Source organism: Microcaecilia unicolor, chromosome 5 (genome assembly GCF_901765095.1).
Source record: "Microcaecilia unicolor chromosome 5, aMicUni1.1, whole genome shotgun sequence".
NCBI lineage: Eukaryota > Metazoa > Chordata > Amphibia > Gymnophiona > Siphonopidae > Microcaecilia > Microcaecilia unicolor.
In genome coordinates this window covers 174,827,495-174,845,801 of record NC_044035.1, presented here as the reverse complement: position 1 = coordinate 174,845,801, position 18,307 = coordinate 174,827,495, and the positions used below count along the sequence as shown (strand labels likewise).

General features: G+C 41.3%; 1 protein-coding gene across 1 annotated transcript in view; it reads right to left on the bottom strand.

Annotated features, from left to right (window-relative positions):
- HYDIN (HYDIN axonemal central pair apparatus protein) overlaps window positions 1–18,307 on the bottom strand; it is a 2,443,906-nt gene that overhangs the window by 86,406 nt on the left and 2,339,193 nt on the right. The window contains exon 104 of the mRNA XM_030205004.1: window positions 14,516–14,722. Within this exon, the coding sequence (XP_030060864.1) occupies window positions 14,516–14,722 (207 nt within the window). The remainder of the gene's footprint in view (window positions 1–14,515; window positions 14,723–18,307) is intronic.

The window sequence follows — 18,307 nt, the reverse complement described above, 5'->3', positions numbered from 1 at the left end:
TTTACGGTTGCTTATTCTATATTTGAGGCTCTGTGTGTATTCTGCAGGACTGATAGATGTGAAGAATTCTGCTAATGCTTAGTTTTTGTCTAGGGATCTTTAGCAGTTTGGCTTGTTCTGGTTTTTTTCCAGCAGGAAGTATATTAGTATTCTAGGGTGCTGCCATTTAAAGGTAGGTTGTTACAATTTGAGTTATGGATGTTAGTGCTACTTTATTGTGGCAGGTTTTCTATATAAGTCTGGAATGGATGCTTTGTAGGACCCTTCCCCCAGGTCTCTGTCTCCTTTATCTTGTTGGACATAAGAGTGGAGAGGAAGGAATAATGAGAGGGATGAGAAAGGACTAAATGGACATAGAGGTGGAGGGGTGGGTGAGAGGCCGCATGGAGAGTGAGAGAGAGAGAACTCTTGCATGGAGGGTGAGAGAGGGAGAATTGTTGGACATAAGGATGGAGTGGAGGGTGAGATGTTGCATGGAGGGTGAGAGAGTGAGAAATGTTAGACATAGGGGTGGAGGGGAGGAAAAGATTATGAACGGGGAGAGAGGAGAAATGCTGGACAAGGTAGTGGACAGGAGGAAGGGAAAATGCTGCATTGGGGAGAGGGAAGAGAGATTTTGAGTACAAGGGAGGGAAAGACAGATGGTGGACAATAGGAGACAGGGAGAGATTTGGGACATGGAGATAAGAGGGAGGGAGAGAAGAGAAAGAGGGAGATGTTGGATTCAAGAGCAGAAGGGAGTGATGTCAGCTAAACGAGCTGTGATTGGCTGACAGAAACGGAGGGACTTAATAGAAAAGGAAGGACATCTAAACAACTGATTCATGTGGTGCAGTGCTTAGAGCGCTGGCCTGGGAATCAGAAGGTGGCTGGTTCGAATCTCCCTTTTACTATTTTTTAATTTGGATGTCCCCAACTGCACTTGCATGTTTTTTTTTTTCTTCCGATTTTTGCTCTCTGCATGGGTCCCGGCAGCACCAACTAAACTAAATTTGCTTGGGGGACCTGCATACTGCTGTCATGGAGCTAGGGATGATATCTGAAGCTGGCATAGAGGCTGGAAAAAAAAGTGTTTAAAGTTCGGGTTTTTTTGGTGGGAGGGGGTTAGTGACCACTGGGGGAGTCAGGGGAGGTCATCCCCGATTCCCTCCGTTGGTCATCTGGTCATTTAGGGCACTTTTTTGGGACCTGTTCGTGAAAAAACAGGGTCCAGAAAAAGTGTCCTAAATTCTGGCTAAAAACGCCTTTATTTTTTCGATTATCGGCCGAGCGCGCCCATCTCTCCTCAGTTGATAACCACGCCTCAGTCCCGCCTTCACCATGCCTCCAACATGCCGTCAACTTTATGCGTTCCCGCGATGGAGTGCAGTTGGAAACGCCCAAAATCGGCTTTCGATTATACCGATGTGGGCACCCACAAGAGAAAGACGTCCATCTCCCGATTTAGGTCGGAATTTGGGTGTTTTTCTCTTTCGAAAATAAGCTGGATAGTGGAATTAGAAAAGGTACAGAGAAGGGCGATGAAAATGATAAAGGGGATGGGACGACTTCGCTATGAGGAAAGGCTAAAGTGGCTAGGGCTCTTCAGCTTGGAGAAAAGACGGCTGAGGGGAGATATGATAGAGGTCTATAAAATAATGAATGGAGTGGAACGGGTAGATGTGAATCGCTTGTTTACTCTTTCCAAAATTACTAGGACTAGGGGACACGCAATGAAGCTAGAAAGTAGTAAATTTAAAACGAATCGGAGAGCAGTTAGCTTAGCGGGGTTTAAAAAAGGTTTGGCTGGCTTCCAAAAGGAAAAGTCCATAGACCATTATTAAAATGGACTTGGGGGAAAATCCAGTGCTTATTTCTAGAATAAGCAGCATAAAATGCATTGTACTGTTTCAGGATCTTGCCTGGTACTTGGGATCTGGATTGGCGACTGTTGGAAACAGGATGCTGGGCTTGATGAACCTTCGGTCTGTCCCAGTATGGCAATACTTATGTACTTAAGTAAAAAGGAGGAGAAGGGTGATAGAGGGTGACATTTGAGTTGACAAAGAGCAGAAAAGAAAAAAAAAAAAAAGGAAAGAACTAAAAAGGAACGATCAATATGTTACAGGCAGATGTAGTAGGGGAATAGACAGGAGAGAGGAGAAAAGACAAATGAACAGCAGTCACTTGAAGGAGAATTAGAAGACGGCACAGGAAAGCAGAAAAGAGAAATCAGAATTAACATGATGGAAAAATAAAATGTCTAGACCACAAAGGTAGAAAAAACAATTTTATTTTGAAGGAATTTGTTAGCTTTGGGAAATGTGCCTAGTTAATATCTTTGTATTGTGTTCAGTAGAAAAGGAAATGAATTTCTGTTTTTCTTTCTCCCGTGTTGTAGTATGTGCTAGATTTATCTTCTTGGAGTTCCCAACTCAATTTTTGTCTAAATATTTTTATTTCTAATTTGTGATCCCTTGTTCTGCATTTGGTGAGGATCAAGTCTCTACAGTGCTATAATCTACATTCTCAGACATGTGAACTGGTCGCTGTTTTGTTATCTTTTTTTTTTTTTAAAGGTTTGTTGCAGAAGTGCATTTTTAATTAAAAGATAAAATAAGACATTGGATGCAAATGATTACGACAAATTGGAGAGCTTCAGATCTAGAATAGCTGTGTGCTATAAGAGATCCAGTAGTTTATTTTAGAGCCATATATGATGCAATAAATTGATTCATAGTGTGTTTGGTTAGTAAGCATTTTGATATTGTTGCCACTAAGAGCCCTGTTTACTAAGCAGCATTATAGGTGCGTTCATGTATGGAGTATTCAACAAATTGCTTGATTTGGTTCTCCTGATGAAGAATTTGACGAAATGCGGTCTCGCATTGAGGACCAGGATGAGTTAAGAAGAAATTGATGTTTGAACTTTTACCGATTCCTCCAGTAGCCTAGCTCTGGCCCGATGCTGTGGCTTTGTTAAAGAGCAGCCAGTTTACTGGCGAAAGGAGTGTAACATCTTTTTTAACCAGCATTCATTGCACTGTTCATTACATTGAAGGCACTGTGGCCGGTGTTATACAGAGGACATGGACAATTAAGTGTTTTTAGAAACACAGGTTATAGAGTCGCGTTCGGCTCTATATGAATTTAAAGTTACCATATCTAAATTGAATGTTGAACTCTGAATACAATTTGAAACATCATTGTGATCACTACTAATGGTGGGCTTGAATGTATGAATATGGTAGTTGTGAGTGAGTGTGAGCATCTGTTGGGCTAGTATGTAAGGAGTTCTGGGTTTACTTGTTGTGGGATAGGGAGATTGGATATATTGACACAGCACAATTAAAAGTAATTTTATAAAAAAAGTGATTTTATTTATTTATTGCATTTGTATCCCACATTTTCCCACCTCTTTGCAGGCTCAATGTGGCTTACAATGTGTCGTTATTGGTAGATAGTAGATTAGGAGTTAACAGTTAGTGTTACATAAAGAATAGCATAATCGAAATTTAAATAGTAAACAGTACTGACAATAAGTTAGGTGGAGATGCCATAGAAATTAACGTAATTGAAATTTAAACAAGCAGATCTAAGCAAAAAGCATTGTTGATTATAGGTAGATTGCGATGTATTACATTTATAGTTGCTGCTTTTATTGGTATGCTTTGTTGAATAGGTGGGTCTTCAGGGATTTGCGAAAGTTAGTTAGTTCATAAGTAGTTTTTAAGCTGCGCGGCAATGCGTTCCATAACTGTGTACTCAGGTAAGAGAAGCTTGACGCATGCATTAGTTTGTATTTTAGGCCTTTACAACTGGGGAAGTGAAGATTAAGGAATGTGCGGGATGACTTTTTAGCGTTCCTGGGTGGCAGGTCTACCAGATCTGACATGTAGGCTGGGGCATTTCCGTGGATGATTTTATGAACTAAAGAGCATACCTTGAACGTGATGCGTTCTTTAAGTGGAAGCCAGTGTAATTTCTCCCTCAGGGGCTTAAGCACTTTCATATTTTGTTTTTCCATAAATGAGTCTAGCTGCGGTGTTCTGGGCAGTTTGCAGTCTCTTGATGATTTGCTCTTTACAGCCAGCGTAGAGTGCATTGCAGTAATCTAAGTGACTAAGCACTAATGATTGTACCAGGTTACAAAAGATGGTCCTTGGGAAGAAAGGTCTTACCCGTTTTAGTTTCCACATTGAATAGAACATCTTATTAGTTGTATTTTTCACATGACTTTCAAGTGTAAGATGTCGATTGATGGTAACTCCAAGAATTTTCAGTGTGTCTGATAAGGGAAGGAATAGTTTTGGTGTGTTTATGGTGTTGAATTTGCTCATGTTAGGTTGTGAGGTGAGTATAAGGCATTTCTTTTTTTTTTGCATTAAGTTTCAGTTGAAATGCATCCGCTCATGAATGCATGATATGGAAAACTTGATTGATGTCGTTGGTTATTATCCAACCAAAACCTCAATCCATACATATACGCAGATGACGTAATGATCTACATCCCGTTTAAACACGATTTAACGGAAATTACCAACGACATCAATAGTTTTCCATATCATGCATTCATGAGCGTGAACAAAAAGGACCAAGTAAAGTCGGCCAAATACTCGTCAGAGCCGGCCTTCTTTTTTCCATTATCGGCCGAGGCCGGCCATCTCTTAACCACGCCCCTGTCCCACCTTCAGTACACTGCCGACACGCCTGCTTGAACTTTGGCCGGCCCTGCGACGGAAAGTAGTTGAAGCCGGCCAAAATCAGCTTTCGATTATACCGATTTGGCCGGCCTTAGGAGAAGGCCGGCCATATCCCGATTTGTGTCGTTGTGGCAGCGCTATAGAAATGCTAAGTAGTAGTAGTAGTAGTAGTAGTAGTAAGTCGATTTGTAGTTAAGACCTTTATAGCTTCGGTAGTGCATATTTAGATGTGATCGTGTTGATTCTGATGTGTTTCTAGTTGATAGGTTGATCAAGTCTGTCATGTATCCCGGGGCTTCACAGTAGATAATTTTGTGGACTAGGGTGCAGATTTTGAAGGCAATGCATTCTTTGATTGGGAGCCAGTGCAGTTTTTCGCGGAGGGGTTTTGCGCTTTCAAATCGCGTTTTTCCAAATATAAGCCGAGCTGCCATGTTTTGAGTGGTCTGGAGTTTCTTTAAGGTTTGTTCTTTGCATCCTGCATAAATTCCATTGCAGTAGTCTATTTGGCTTAGCACCATTGATTGTATCAAGTTGCAAAATGTTTTCCTCAGGAAGAATTGTTTCAAGCATTTAAGTTTCCACATTGAGTGGAACATTTTCTTTGTTATGGATGCCACTTGGCTCTCTAGTGTTAGGTTGCGGTCTATTGTAACGCCGATGATTTTCAGGCTGTCTGATATAGGAAGGGTGTAATCTGGGGTGTTGATACTTGTGGGGTTGTCGGCGCTGTGTTGGAACGAGAGGATGAGGCAATGAGTTTTTTCTTTATTAAATTTTAGTTGAAATGCAGTTGCCCATGAGTTCATGATGTTCAGGCTGAGCTTGATTTCGTTGCTGATTTCTGTCAGTTTGGTATTGTATGGAATGTATATTATGATGTCATCTGCATATATGGAAGGGTTAAGGCCTTGGTTGGTTAAGGTCTTGGCTAGTGGGGGTCATCATTGGGTTGAAAAGTATCGGTGATAGCGGTGATCCTTGCGGTACTCCACGGTTTGCTTTCCATGGTGGTGATATGTTTGAGTTTGATTTTACTTGGTATGTTCTTGTGGTTAGGAAGCCCTTGTTCCAGCTAAGTATGTTTCCACCAATTTTGAATTTGTCTAGTAATCTCATTAATATATTATGGTTGACCATGTCAATTGCACTGGACATATCGAATTGGAGAAGGGTGTTTTTGCCTGTTGCTATTTCCTGTTTGAATTTGGCTAGGAGAGTGATTAGTACTGTTTCGGTGCTGTGGAGGGAGCGGAAACCTGACTGTGATTCATGCAATACTGAGTATTTGTTTATGTAGTCTGTAAGTTGTTTGCTTACCATGCTTTCCATCAGTTTGACTGCCAATGGGATTGATGCTACTGGGTGGTACTTAGTGATTTCATTAGTTTTTTCTTGGGGTGAGTAGGATATTCTTACAACAAAGGGGGGGAAAACCAATTCAGTCGGAGTATATAAACAACATTACACCATACTAAACGCCAACTAATATATGCAAATATCTCTTTATTATAAATACTTATGCCTTATACCAGCTATTAACTTTAAACATTAAATGTTTAAAGTTAATAGCTGGTAAGGCATAAGTATTTATAATAAAGAGATATTTGCATATATAAGTTGGCGTTTAGTGAGTAGGATATTGCCATTTTCCTTAGGGAAGAGACCTTGCTGAAGCATGTAATTTAGGTGGGATGTGAGGTCTCCTATGAAGCGGTCAGGGGCGGATTTTATTAGGTAGCTGGGGCAGATATCTAGTTTACAGTGAGTGTTGGAGAACCTGCTGATCGCTTGGGTAACTGTTTCAACGGTAAGGAGGCGAAGTTTAACCAAGTCCGGTCAGCCGGGTATTCTCCAGTGGTTGGGTCCAGCTCATTAAGGAAGTTTTCAATGTCAGTGGTGTCTTGAGGCACCGTGTTGCGTAGGTTTACAATTTTTTTCATTGAAATACTTAGCAATTTCATCTGCAGATGGGATGTCTGTATTTGTTGTAGTGACCGAGTTGGTGTCTAGGAGCTTGTTCACCAGCTGGTATAGTTTTTTTGTGTCTTTGTAATCTGTCCCTATTTTAGTTTTATAGAATAATCTTTTGGTCTATCTTATTGCGTATTTGTATTTTCTTTGTATTTGTTTCCATGTGTTAAGTGTATGTTCATCTTTTGTTTTCATCCATGCTCATTCGAGTTTCCTGGTGTGCGTTTTTAGCTTTTTCAGTTCATCACTGAACCATGGTATCGAGTTATGCTTGCGTGAGGTTCTAGTTCGTAAGGGTGCTATTTCGTCTAATATGCTTTTGCATCTTTTGTCCCATTCTATGAGGTGGTAGGTAGAGTCTGTTTGTGTTGACCATTCATTACTGTATATCAGTTGTCAGCAGGGGCGTAGCCAGACCTTGCCAGGAGGGGGGGCCAGAACCTGAGGTGGGGGGGGGGGGCACTGTTAAGCCGCCTCCCTCCTCCGGCGACCCCCCCTTCCCCCGCTCGATCGCGCCGACACTCTTAAACCCCCCTCCCGCTACCAACCCTCCCCCGCCGTCACCGCCCGCCCCATGAAGTACCTTGTTTGCTGGCGGGGATGCCCAAACCCCGCCAGCCAAGAGTGTTCTTCAGCGCCGGAGTTAGTAGACTCCGGCACCTTCATTCAAGGAAGTTCGTCTGAAGGATCAGCTGGTTTTGACGCCTTACGTCCTGCACCGTGCATGTAGCCCCGTGCAGGACGTAAAGGCGTCAAAACCAGCTGATCCTTCAGACGAACTTCCTTGAATGAAGGCGCCGGAGTCTACTAACTCCGGCGCTGAAGAACACTCTTGGCTGGCGGGGTTTGGGGATCCCCGCCAGCAAACAAGGTAAATCATGTGGTGGCGGGGCGGGCGGCGATGGCAGGGGAGGGTTGATGGCGGGAGGGGGGGGGGGGTCGTCGGCAGGGGGCTCAGGCCCCACGTAGCTACGCCACTGGTTGTCAGAATGTTTTCGTGTCTACATACATCACCTCTTGTGCTGTTGGATGTGTGATCCTGTGTTCGTTGTAAGCCCTTTTTCCGCCAGTGTAGGGACAGGTTTAGTTTGTAGTGGTCGGTCCAGGGTGTTTCTGACCATTTGATATCAGTTATCAATAGGTTTTGGTCTGTTGATAGTTTGTGTGAGATGAGATCAAGTGTGTGGCCTTTTACGTGGGTTGCTTGCATTTGTGGCCATTTGAGATCACATAAGCAGAGGAATTCCTTGCATTCTCCTGCGTTGATAGAGTTTGGGTCTTCTAGGTGAAGGTTGATGTCTCTTAGTAATAGGATGTTGGAGCTGGTTACACATGTGTTTGAGATGAAGTCCAAAAAGTTAGCCTGGCCTTCGTTCCAGTTGCCTGGAGGTCTGTAAAACAAGACACAGTTCAAGTGATCATGTAGGGTTTTGTTGTGGATTCTAATTGAGGCAATTTCTGGTTGAGGTGTTATGGACTCAACAGTGGTTTCAGTGGTAAAATGGGATTGATAGATTAGTGCTATGCCTCCGGCTCTTTCTTCTTTTCTTGTCCAGTGTGTGATTTTGTATCCTGGAGGGCACAGGTCTAGGATTATAGGGTCCTTTTGGTCATGGATCCAGGTTTTTTTTTTTTTGGAGGATTTTTTTTTTTTTATTATTTAAATTGTCCAATATATCACCACATAAAGTGAATATGCAATCGGCATTATTTAACATTAGGAAACAAAAATGATAAGTATATATCTTTACAGCCCATTTGTCCACAAGTTAAAGAAATTTGATTCCAAGATTAAGGAAATTAAAAAAGAAAAAAGATACAAAAATTAATAATCAATAGATGCTTCCTCTGGTTCAGACCCCAGCCTGCTAAATTAGGGAAGGTTTACTATATTCACATCAACTCTTGCATCAATAAACTCTTTCAACTGTTTTGGATCTAGAAACTGAAAATGTTTACCCTCAAGCACCACATTACAAAAACAAGGAAATCGCAAAACAAAATTTGCTCCCAATGCCACCACCCTGGGGCGAAGTTCCAAAAAGGCCCTTCGTCTCATCTGTGTAGGCAGTGAGAGATCTGGAAAGATACGGACCTTTGAGCCCAAAAACAGATTTTCTAAGTGTCTCAACGAAAGCCGTAGTACGGCATTCCTATCAGGCTCCAACGCAAAAGTGGCAAGCAGAGTTAACCTCTGAGTAACTATTTCTAATGAGCTTTCTAGGAATGAGGTAAGATTCATTCCCTCCCCTATTACGGGGGGATTTCCCACCACCACTCCAGTACTCCTGATGTAATAAGCCCATGTAATGGGAGGGAGTGAGTCCTTATCCATTCCCAGGATGTCCACCAAATATTTTTTAACCATCTCCAAAGGAGAAATTAATGGTGATTTGGGAAAATTAAGAAACCTAAGGTTAAGCCTTTTAGTCTGATTTTCAAGGTATTCAAGTCGTTTATGTAGGAAATTATTGTCTTTAACCAAAGCTGTTTCTATAGATCCCATTTCTTGAATTTTGATATCCACACGTTCCAATTTCTGGGTTTGCTGTGCAGTCCCTTGTGCTTGAAGCAGGGCAGCCTCAGAAAGAACTTCAATATCAGAAGAATTCTGCTTTAAAGTAGTTTGCATAGAGGTTTGGATATTGTAAACCATATCCCATAGTGACTCCAGAGTCACAATTGCAGGTCTAATCACTCCACTAGCCACAGGAGGAGATTGAGGTAGACTATCAGCCCGAGCTAACTTGGAAACAATAGCTTGAGGCAATACCTTTGAAGCCTGTTGTAGTAATGTTTCCCGAAGTTGAGAATCTATCTCCGTTGCTGCAGTCACACCCTCAGACAGGACCAGCTGAGCCACTTCGGCGTCTGTCTCTGTTTGAACAGCCAGCAACTCTCTTCCAGGCTGGGGAGGTGCAATTCGCTCCACAGGGCTCAAGGAAGCCCCGTTTCCACTCTCAATCGACTCCGAAGGGCCGAGAGCTGCAGTGGGGGTCGAAGTTCCCTGAGGACCCGGTTGCTGCCTGGGAAGATCCAGGTTTTATTAATGAAGAGTAGATCAAGGTTTTCTGACGTGATCCAGTCTGTTAATATTGCTGTTTTATTTACAGCAGATCTGGCATTGATGTAGCCCACTTGGATTGTTTGTAAAGGGTCTTCTGTGTTTGGTGATGTGTGGCCTTTTAATAGTTGTTGTTTCTTTGTTAAGGTGGGTTTGTTATGATCTTAGTGCCACTATTTAGTGAGTTTTTTCACTATGTAATGATAAATCATTTATTTACACTGCACATTTTGAAGTTCAACAGAGAATATTTTGTGTTTCAGAAGAGCGTGGTCCTATAAATCCCTGATGCAGCAATGCAGCAAAATGCTGGCCATCATCGGTGGGACCATATTTCAGATGTGAATACTTATTGCACTTGGAGAACAGATAAGTTTTGCTCTGTTTGAGGTTCTTTTACCAAGCTGTGGTAAAAAGGGCCCTGTGCTAGCAGTGGGTGCCCTTTTTGCCATGTGCTGCGGCCTTTTTTACTACAGCAGTTAAAAAGGCCAAAAAATGGCATGTCCATGCGGTAAGAGTTTACTTACCACATGGTCATGCGGGGGGAGCACTTAATGCTACCCACTGAGGTGGCGGTAAGGGCTCCCACACTAACCCAGCGGTAACTGGGTTGCAATGCCCAATTACCGCCGGGTTAGCTCTGTGCTGGAAAATATCTAGCTATTTTTCGTAGTGTGGCAAAAATAGGGCTGGAACTACCGCTGGTGCCCACGTTTGGCCAGCAGTAGTTCCAGATTAGCATGCAGTAAGCCCGCATTGGGCTTACTGTTGCTTTGTAAACTAGTTTGACACTAGTTTTGCTATGTGCTTTAAATACTATCTATATGGAAGGTTTTTTATGCCTGTGAGGTAAATGCCCATTGTGCCTGTATTTATTCAAGAAAATTTAAGGCTGGGCTGTGTAGGGCTATTTCCCTGTGAGCCTCACTCTGCTGGTCTCAGCCTGTGTATACTATGTCAAGATGGAGTCTGTGAACTAAGACCCTACACTTCAGTGACCAAGCAGATTCAACTTTCTGTTTGTGGCAGAGCTCTGCTTGTGGTAAATAACTGGCAGGTCTGGAAAAAACTCAAGGATATGCAGTGGGCTACCTAACCCTTGCACCTCCCTGATGAGCTACAGGGGGTAAGGCCATGGTGCCAGCGAGTCTGATGAGAGGCAGGAATGCATACCACAATGTAACAACTGGAAGATCAAAAAGGTTTTTCTTGCTCAGGGAAGGAGCTGGACAAGATCCTGATTGGTTGCTGTCTGGTCACCTGGGAATCAGGGGCCAGAGAGCGGGAACCCCCCAAAAAAAGGACAGAGAAAAGAGGACAGACAATAAGAAGAAAGAAAAGAAGAAAGGGAGAATTTGTCTGGTTCTACTGGAAGAAGGGTAGCTGGCAAGAAGACCAGCGAGACCTGAAGTGGTCCACAACCTTGTGAACTGACCATCTGAAGAAAGTACCTGTTGGTTCAGCTCTACCGGCCACAGAGACTGTAATCCTGCATGCTGCAGAGAGCCTGTGCTGTTTCCTAAGACGGGGACTCGCTGTGGAAAACAGCTGGAGTCTAAAGGGAAAAACCTGTGTCCACTTCATCTGAGAGACCACCTAGAGTCAGCTCGGTGAGAATTACAGGGAATTGTTTCCTATAGTCGGGGATTAGCTAGTGGGTTCTTACCTCAACAAAGGCGGGTTAGTCAGAACTTTGTGATCAGGAAGATGTGCTGCTATTACTTCATGACCTAGTCAGTATTACTAATCAGGATTGTGTAATAACCTAGTAACCAGTGATATCAGTGTTTTAGTTAGACAATACATTCTACAGTTGCTTATCAGCATAAGGGAGCTACATTTGTACAGCTGAGCTGTAGTGTAGGGTGTATTATTCTATTTTCTTACCTATATAATAAATTAATATATTTCACAGCAGTGACTTTACTTTTATTCCAGTTCTCTCTAACAGAAGAAAAGTTCTGGTGTAGGCCCAGAACAGCCAGGTTCCTTATAATATATAACCCTGGACAGAGCTAGGAAGTTGGTTTAGCCAGACTCCTGTAAACGGAACCTGGGAATTACTCATTGGGTAGCTTTGCCCAGAAGAGTTATTCACCTATAAATGCTTACAGCTCTGAGGCTTTTTTCATCACATTTAATCCTTGCGTGGCTTTATTGTCTATTCTATTTAATAATTCTAGAGTGTGAAAGCACAAATTTTGAAGATTTGTTTTGTGGATTTAAACTAGGGCCCCCTGCTCTAACCATTAGGCTATTCATCCACTCCACACGGAGATCTATTAAGAGGTTAATTTTTACAAAACTTAGTGCCTCAATGAAATCCATGTGCCTTGTTTTATACATCATTCATGATTTGGATGTTTCGGTTTGTAAAATGGATGTTAATGCTAGATGTAACCAGCACACAGACGTCAATTTCTCATGTATTTTAAAATAGGTTGTACCTTGGCAGATCCTGTTCTAATATACTGGCATCACCAGTCATGTACTGACCTGGATGTCCTGATTCTGAGTTGGACATCCTTTCTAAAAAGATGTTCATAAAGTATGGACACAGAAAGTGAAAACAAAGAAACTGGAAAAGTTGTCAGAAATACCTGGTAACTTGTACAGCATAATTATTATAAAAAGCAAGCAATGGTTTAAGTCCTATCTCTTCCTGTAAGATTCTCAAATATGATCATTCCCCTCCAACTTTCCCTTCAAGAAAAATGTGATTCTTTGTCTTAAAGCTGGTTTAACTAAGCATTATAGCAGGGAGGATTCTTCCAGAATTTAGTGACTGTAAACCACAGTAAGCTGGATTCCTAGGGTTTTATAGATATTGTATGAGTGAACTGGACACCACATCTCAAAACAGATATAGTGGAATTAGAAAAGGTACAGAGAAGGGTGACAAAAATGACAAAAGGGATGGGACGACTTCCCTATGAGGAAAGGCTGAAGTGGCTAGGGCTCTTCAGCTTGCAGACTAGAGGGCTGAGGGGGGATATGATAGAGGTCTACAAAATAATGTGTGGAATGGAATGGGTGGATGTGAATCACTAGTTTACTCTTTTTCAAAAATACTAGGACTAAGGGGCACGTGATTAAGCTATTAAGTAGTACATTTAAAACAAGTCAGATAAAATATTTCTTCACTCAGTGTGCAATTGAACTCTGGAATTCATTGCCAGAGAATGTGGTAAAAGCAGGGTTTAAAAAAGGTTTGGACAACTTCCTAAAAGAAAAGTCTATAAGCCATTATTAGAATAAGCAGCATAAAATCTATCTTACAGTTTTGGGATCTTGCCAGGTTCTTATAACCTGGATTGGCCACTGTTGGAAACAGGATACTGGGTTTGATGGACCTTCAGTCTGTCCCAGTATGGCAACACTTACGTTCATAGAGGCTTTGCTATCTCATTTTTTAGTTTTTTTATTATTTTATATAAAGTTTTTTTATAACCAAGCTAAGTAGTACATCAAATTTTATTAAACATAAAATCTCCAGCCGTGAGGCGCAATTTAGGCATGAGCTCAATTTGCAAACCAGAGACCACTGTAAACATTTCTTCAACTACCTTCTATAATCACCACCTGTGAAAATGGTTTAGCAAGAACTGATGGTTTTTTTTGGAAGTGGAGAGGGGGCGGGAATGAGGTTAACCCAGATGGACACTAGGCATACAGATCTGAACCATGCTAGTTATATTCTTATTGACAAAAAATGCTTTCTGAGTGCACCTCACAATGGATTTCTAACTAGATTGCAATAGTTGTCCTGCATGGCTGTCCTGCATGGTTTCCCATATTGGTAGCTAATAAGAGCTTGTAAATACATAAATGTACTGCAGGTGACAATTTAAAACTCCATTTATTTCAAATACCTACTAATGTTTTTGCCACGGTTGGTGCTACTTTTTTTGCTGACCAGTGTGAATGCTTACTGTGCTGCCTTCCTCCCCAGTGGATTCCAATGGATCCTCCCATAAGATTCTCTTTTTCCCCAAGAATAAATTTATGAGAGTCTGAACATGCTTTACATATGCAGTGGGGTTGCAATAAGGCTACCAGATTTCTACACAACTTCTCTCTTGTGCTAATAGCCAGATATATTATGAAATAATACAAAACCCTTCAAAAAGCTCATTCAAAGCCCACAGCAAAAATGCCATACCATTACACCACTGTTAGGACTGATTCAGTGCCAATTATTAATTGTTTTGATAATAGGGATATAATTAGTCCTAATGAGGTCAGAAAACATAAGAACAATCTCTGAACCAAAATAATGAAATCCTTGTACAGCAACCCTAAATTTTGACAGTTCTAGTGCAGGTGGGACATTTGGAAAATATTTTATATTTACGTTATCAGCTAATTTTGAAACCTATTTTCCCATATGACCAGAACCCATCTAAAGTGTCTTAGCTGACTACTAAATTGCTTTGCAAGCCTTTTTTTTTTTTTAAGAAGTTTGTTTTCTTAGAGGTTACTGTAGTCCAAGGGGTTCTCAGATCCAGTACTCAAGGTCTACAATCCAGCCTGGTTTTCAGAATTTCCACAATGAATATAAGTGAGATCTATTTGCATTCACTGCTTCCGTTGCATGCCAAAAGATTCCATACATATTCATTGTAGAAACCTGAAAAACAGGCTGGGTTAAGGACCTTGAGGACTGGACTTGAGGCCCGCGCTGTAGTCTCATCTATATTTAGATGGGTATTGTTAGAAAAAAAATAGAAAACAATACAAATTAGTAAACACAATGGATCCCTGAAAAGTAATGGATAAAAAATGACAACTATACCTGGTGTTTGCTCTCAGATGTCATAATTTGTGGTTGGTAAGTAATCTCATATGGCTTATTGTGTTGGGCATCCACAATGATGGAGTCATGCCCTGTCCAGTGCTCTCCCTCAATGATGGGCTTCAGATTCCATGAGCTGTTGGTGCGGTTGGCAAGCAAGATGGTCTGTGTCTGCCTCCCACGCACCACACATTGGAAATTCAAAACCTGCAACAAAATGATCACCTAGCTTATGCTGACCTTCTTTGATTTCTAAAAAGGCAATAATAGATCAATTTTCTAAGTCTGTAAGAATAGACTTATCTCTCCTAAATCAGCCCTATATGGCTTGTGGACATTTATTAGCCACTAGAAAGTACATATGTACTTTCATAATGTGCATACTTTTGGCAACAAGGAAATGAAGCGTTAATGGGATGATTCAGAGGCACATCTAGAAACTACATGCCAGTTTTTAAAATGTGTCTACATAGTAGGTATATATTTGATTCCCATACTTTACTGTTTAACACTGTGGAAATCTATGTGGATACCTTGCGACTGAAGATTGACTAGGTCTGTGGGGTGAAAATTATATATGTACTTTGGTAGTCAGGCACTCTACTGGAAATTTACTGCAATATATGTGGGGCAACCAGCCTGAACCCCTTATAATATATACAGTATATATAACAAAGAATTTCAATATGTGTATATATCCATGCATCCATAGAACTACACTTGATTTCCACATTTGGTCATTTGGGTTCAAAACAAGAACAGGAAGTGTGTTCAGAAACTGAAAAATACAAAAAAGCAAAGTAGAAAGAGGCAGGCAAAAATATCAAGAAAAATAGAAGGGGGGGGGGCGAGGACAGATAAAGCAAATAGATGACTGAAGTGCTGTTTAAGAAAGTATACTGTAGGTTCCCCTTCATTTAGATATATTGTTGTGTTGCATGTTTCTCATTACAATCTTCAGTTTTTTTGAACAATAGTAAAACATTTTTAAAGATTTTTTTTATAATTTAGTAGACTATAGATTATGTCCTGTTTTTTTAATTTCATATATGGTTGTATAAAACAGGTTTCCCAAAAATTAATATACTGTGTCGAGCAACACATAAGATTTTAATTCCTGCTGGTCATCAAAAAATATATCATTTTAAATTCTCTATGTCAATTTATTAGTCCTTAATAATGATATGGTAATTTCCAAATATTATTTGTGTTTTTCACTTATTTATAATATTAGGCTAATGTTGGATTTACATTTTATATGTTTTATGCATATTTTTCTATTTATATACGTTTAATGTTTTCATGTTTAGAGTCCTGAGGCTGGCCACAGGGCCGAAACATGGCCATGTCGAGTCTGATTTGATGATAATAAACTTTTTTGGACAGCATCATCGTCTCATTTTCTTGAAGTCACCTTTCCTGTTTCCTGAGTGGCTTTATCCTTGCTAAATTTTGGTTCTTCTGTACTTCTTGTTGAAGAATCTGCTTAAACATTGGGCGAAGGTGGATACATAGATGCATGTCAATAAAACACTGTTCTACACATGCAGTTCTGACTGGCGGACAACGTAGAATTTTTCCCTTCTGTCTTTTCCTATCCTCTCTCCTATCAATGATTGTAGTTCTATGCCTCCTTCCCTACTGTATCACGTCCTGTCGTTTGCCTTGAAAATTTTCCTTTCTTTCATTTTCCCTGTTATTTTAGATTGTAAACAGCCTTGATGAATTCTGAAAGGCGGGATAGCAAATTTAAATAAACTTGAAAAATAAATTTAAAACTTGTGCTGCCTTGGCTAGGTACTGCTGCCCATGTGGTATGCATATAAGACCTCTGTAACACCTAAAGGAGGAATTTGACTGAGGTGCCCTTTTACTACTGAAGAGGAAAGAATACCCTGAGGCGGTGATCACTACTCTTTTGCATACTTGGAAGTGATCTACATCCACTGCCTAGGCTAGGATATGGAGAGTCTTTGTCTTGTGGTATAAGGAGAGTGCTATTTTCCTTTTCAGTCTTCCCTTCCACAAATTCTCACCTTTCTTCAGGAAGGTTTCAAGAAAGGTCTGGTGTTGAATACCTTGAAGGTTCAAAGTGGCAGTGCTGGCTTTCTACAGCGGCTGAGTCAGTGATTCTTCCTTGGTGGCTCACCTGGATGTGGTTGGGTTTTTTTGGTGGGGGGGGGGGGGGGAGTAAATCAGTTGCAGTTTCTGTCCCATTTGTCCATAAAACCAAAGCGAGACGGATTCTCCAACTGGATGGGACCCTGATGGAGGCCCCTCTCTGTAGGGAGGAGAAGTGGATGGTCCACTAGGAGATGGACCAGGACTGCATGCCATGGTATCCTGGGCAAATCTTGGACCCCCATAATTACCTGGCTGCGATATAGAGCCATCCACCTCAGGATCTTACTGATCAAGGGCTGGGGAGAAAATGTACAGAAGAGAGTCTTGAGGCCAAGGCTGCAGGAGATCATCCACTCCCTGGGAGCCTAGCTCCTTCCAACAACTGAAGAACCTGCAGAGCTTCACACTGCATCGCCTTGCCACTGGGTCCGTTAAATGAAGGCAAACAGAGTCAATAAAAGTGCTCTTTAATCATGAAAAATACCCCCCAGATAACCAATATTTCTCCAATTGCCATATAGAGTCCACCAGAGAGTGATACAATAAAACTTTCAGGACCCAACAGGGATCCATGTTTTGGCAACAAATGTTTGCCTCAGGGGTCACAATGTCTGGGTGTCATAAAAACAAACAAGAGTACTGCCTACTAGGGCAAAGCTCAAATCTGTATCCTCTATCTCCAACTGCTGGCAGGCAGGCGTAGCCCACGTCCTGGACTGATCTATTGCCAACGCAAAGGAAGTTAAAGATTTTTATGGCCTCGTCAAGGTGTAACATTGTACCAAAAGCTGGATGAAGCAGCAACCTAATGGTTTCCAGCTCGGTCATTATGACCAGTATTTTTTCTTTTTGAAAGAAGCCATGTTAAATGGTAGGATTTCCTGGATATAGAGTTAAGTCAGGAGTTGGCCCAGGGTTCCTTCCCAGATGCAATCAGGAAGCAGGAGTAGGATTTGTGGATTTCTATTGATCCAGTAAATTTCTATAATTCTTTGGTTGGGAATTGTGGCCTGGTGGAAAGTGCAGAATGGCAGGAGGTGCATTTTAAATTTACACATAAGTTACATTTGCTCAGAATTCCTATTGCAGTTGCATATATGACTAGATCAGAAAGTTGCCTGAAGTGTACTGAAGGCATTCACTCTTATCTTGATTTTGTATGGACATGTAAAATAGTTGCAAGTAATCAAACAACTTCAGTAGGGGTAACATTTCTAGGTCTTCTTAGAAAAGTAGTTTCCACCTCTAGTTCCCACATCACTCACTCTTTCTCACGGATAGTATAGCTGTAAGATACTCCTTGCTCTTTATGGTGGTGCCTTTAATCTTCTCTCTGTTACTCTGTAGCCCTTATCTCTTTTGTTACTGGTGTATTTCTTTGGAATACAGGTTAAGTCCAGTGTTCCTCTTTCTCTCTCTTCTTACAGGTGGCAACAGACCTTCTGTACTCTTATCCATTCAGGTTCCCTATAGCTCTCTTGTTGTAGCTCTGTGTTCCATGAGGGCTATAGTTTGCTTTGTTGAACAGGTTAAAGGAAAAACTCTATGTGAGTGTGTTATCCCCGGATACTTAACGTTGTTAGTACTCATTGAATCAATTGCCCCCAGCCTCAAGTCCCTTCTCCATCTGTGACTGTATGGTGCCAGTAGCTTTTGTGTTCTCTCTCC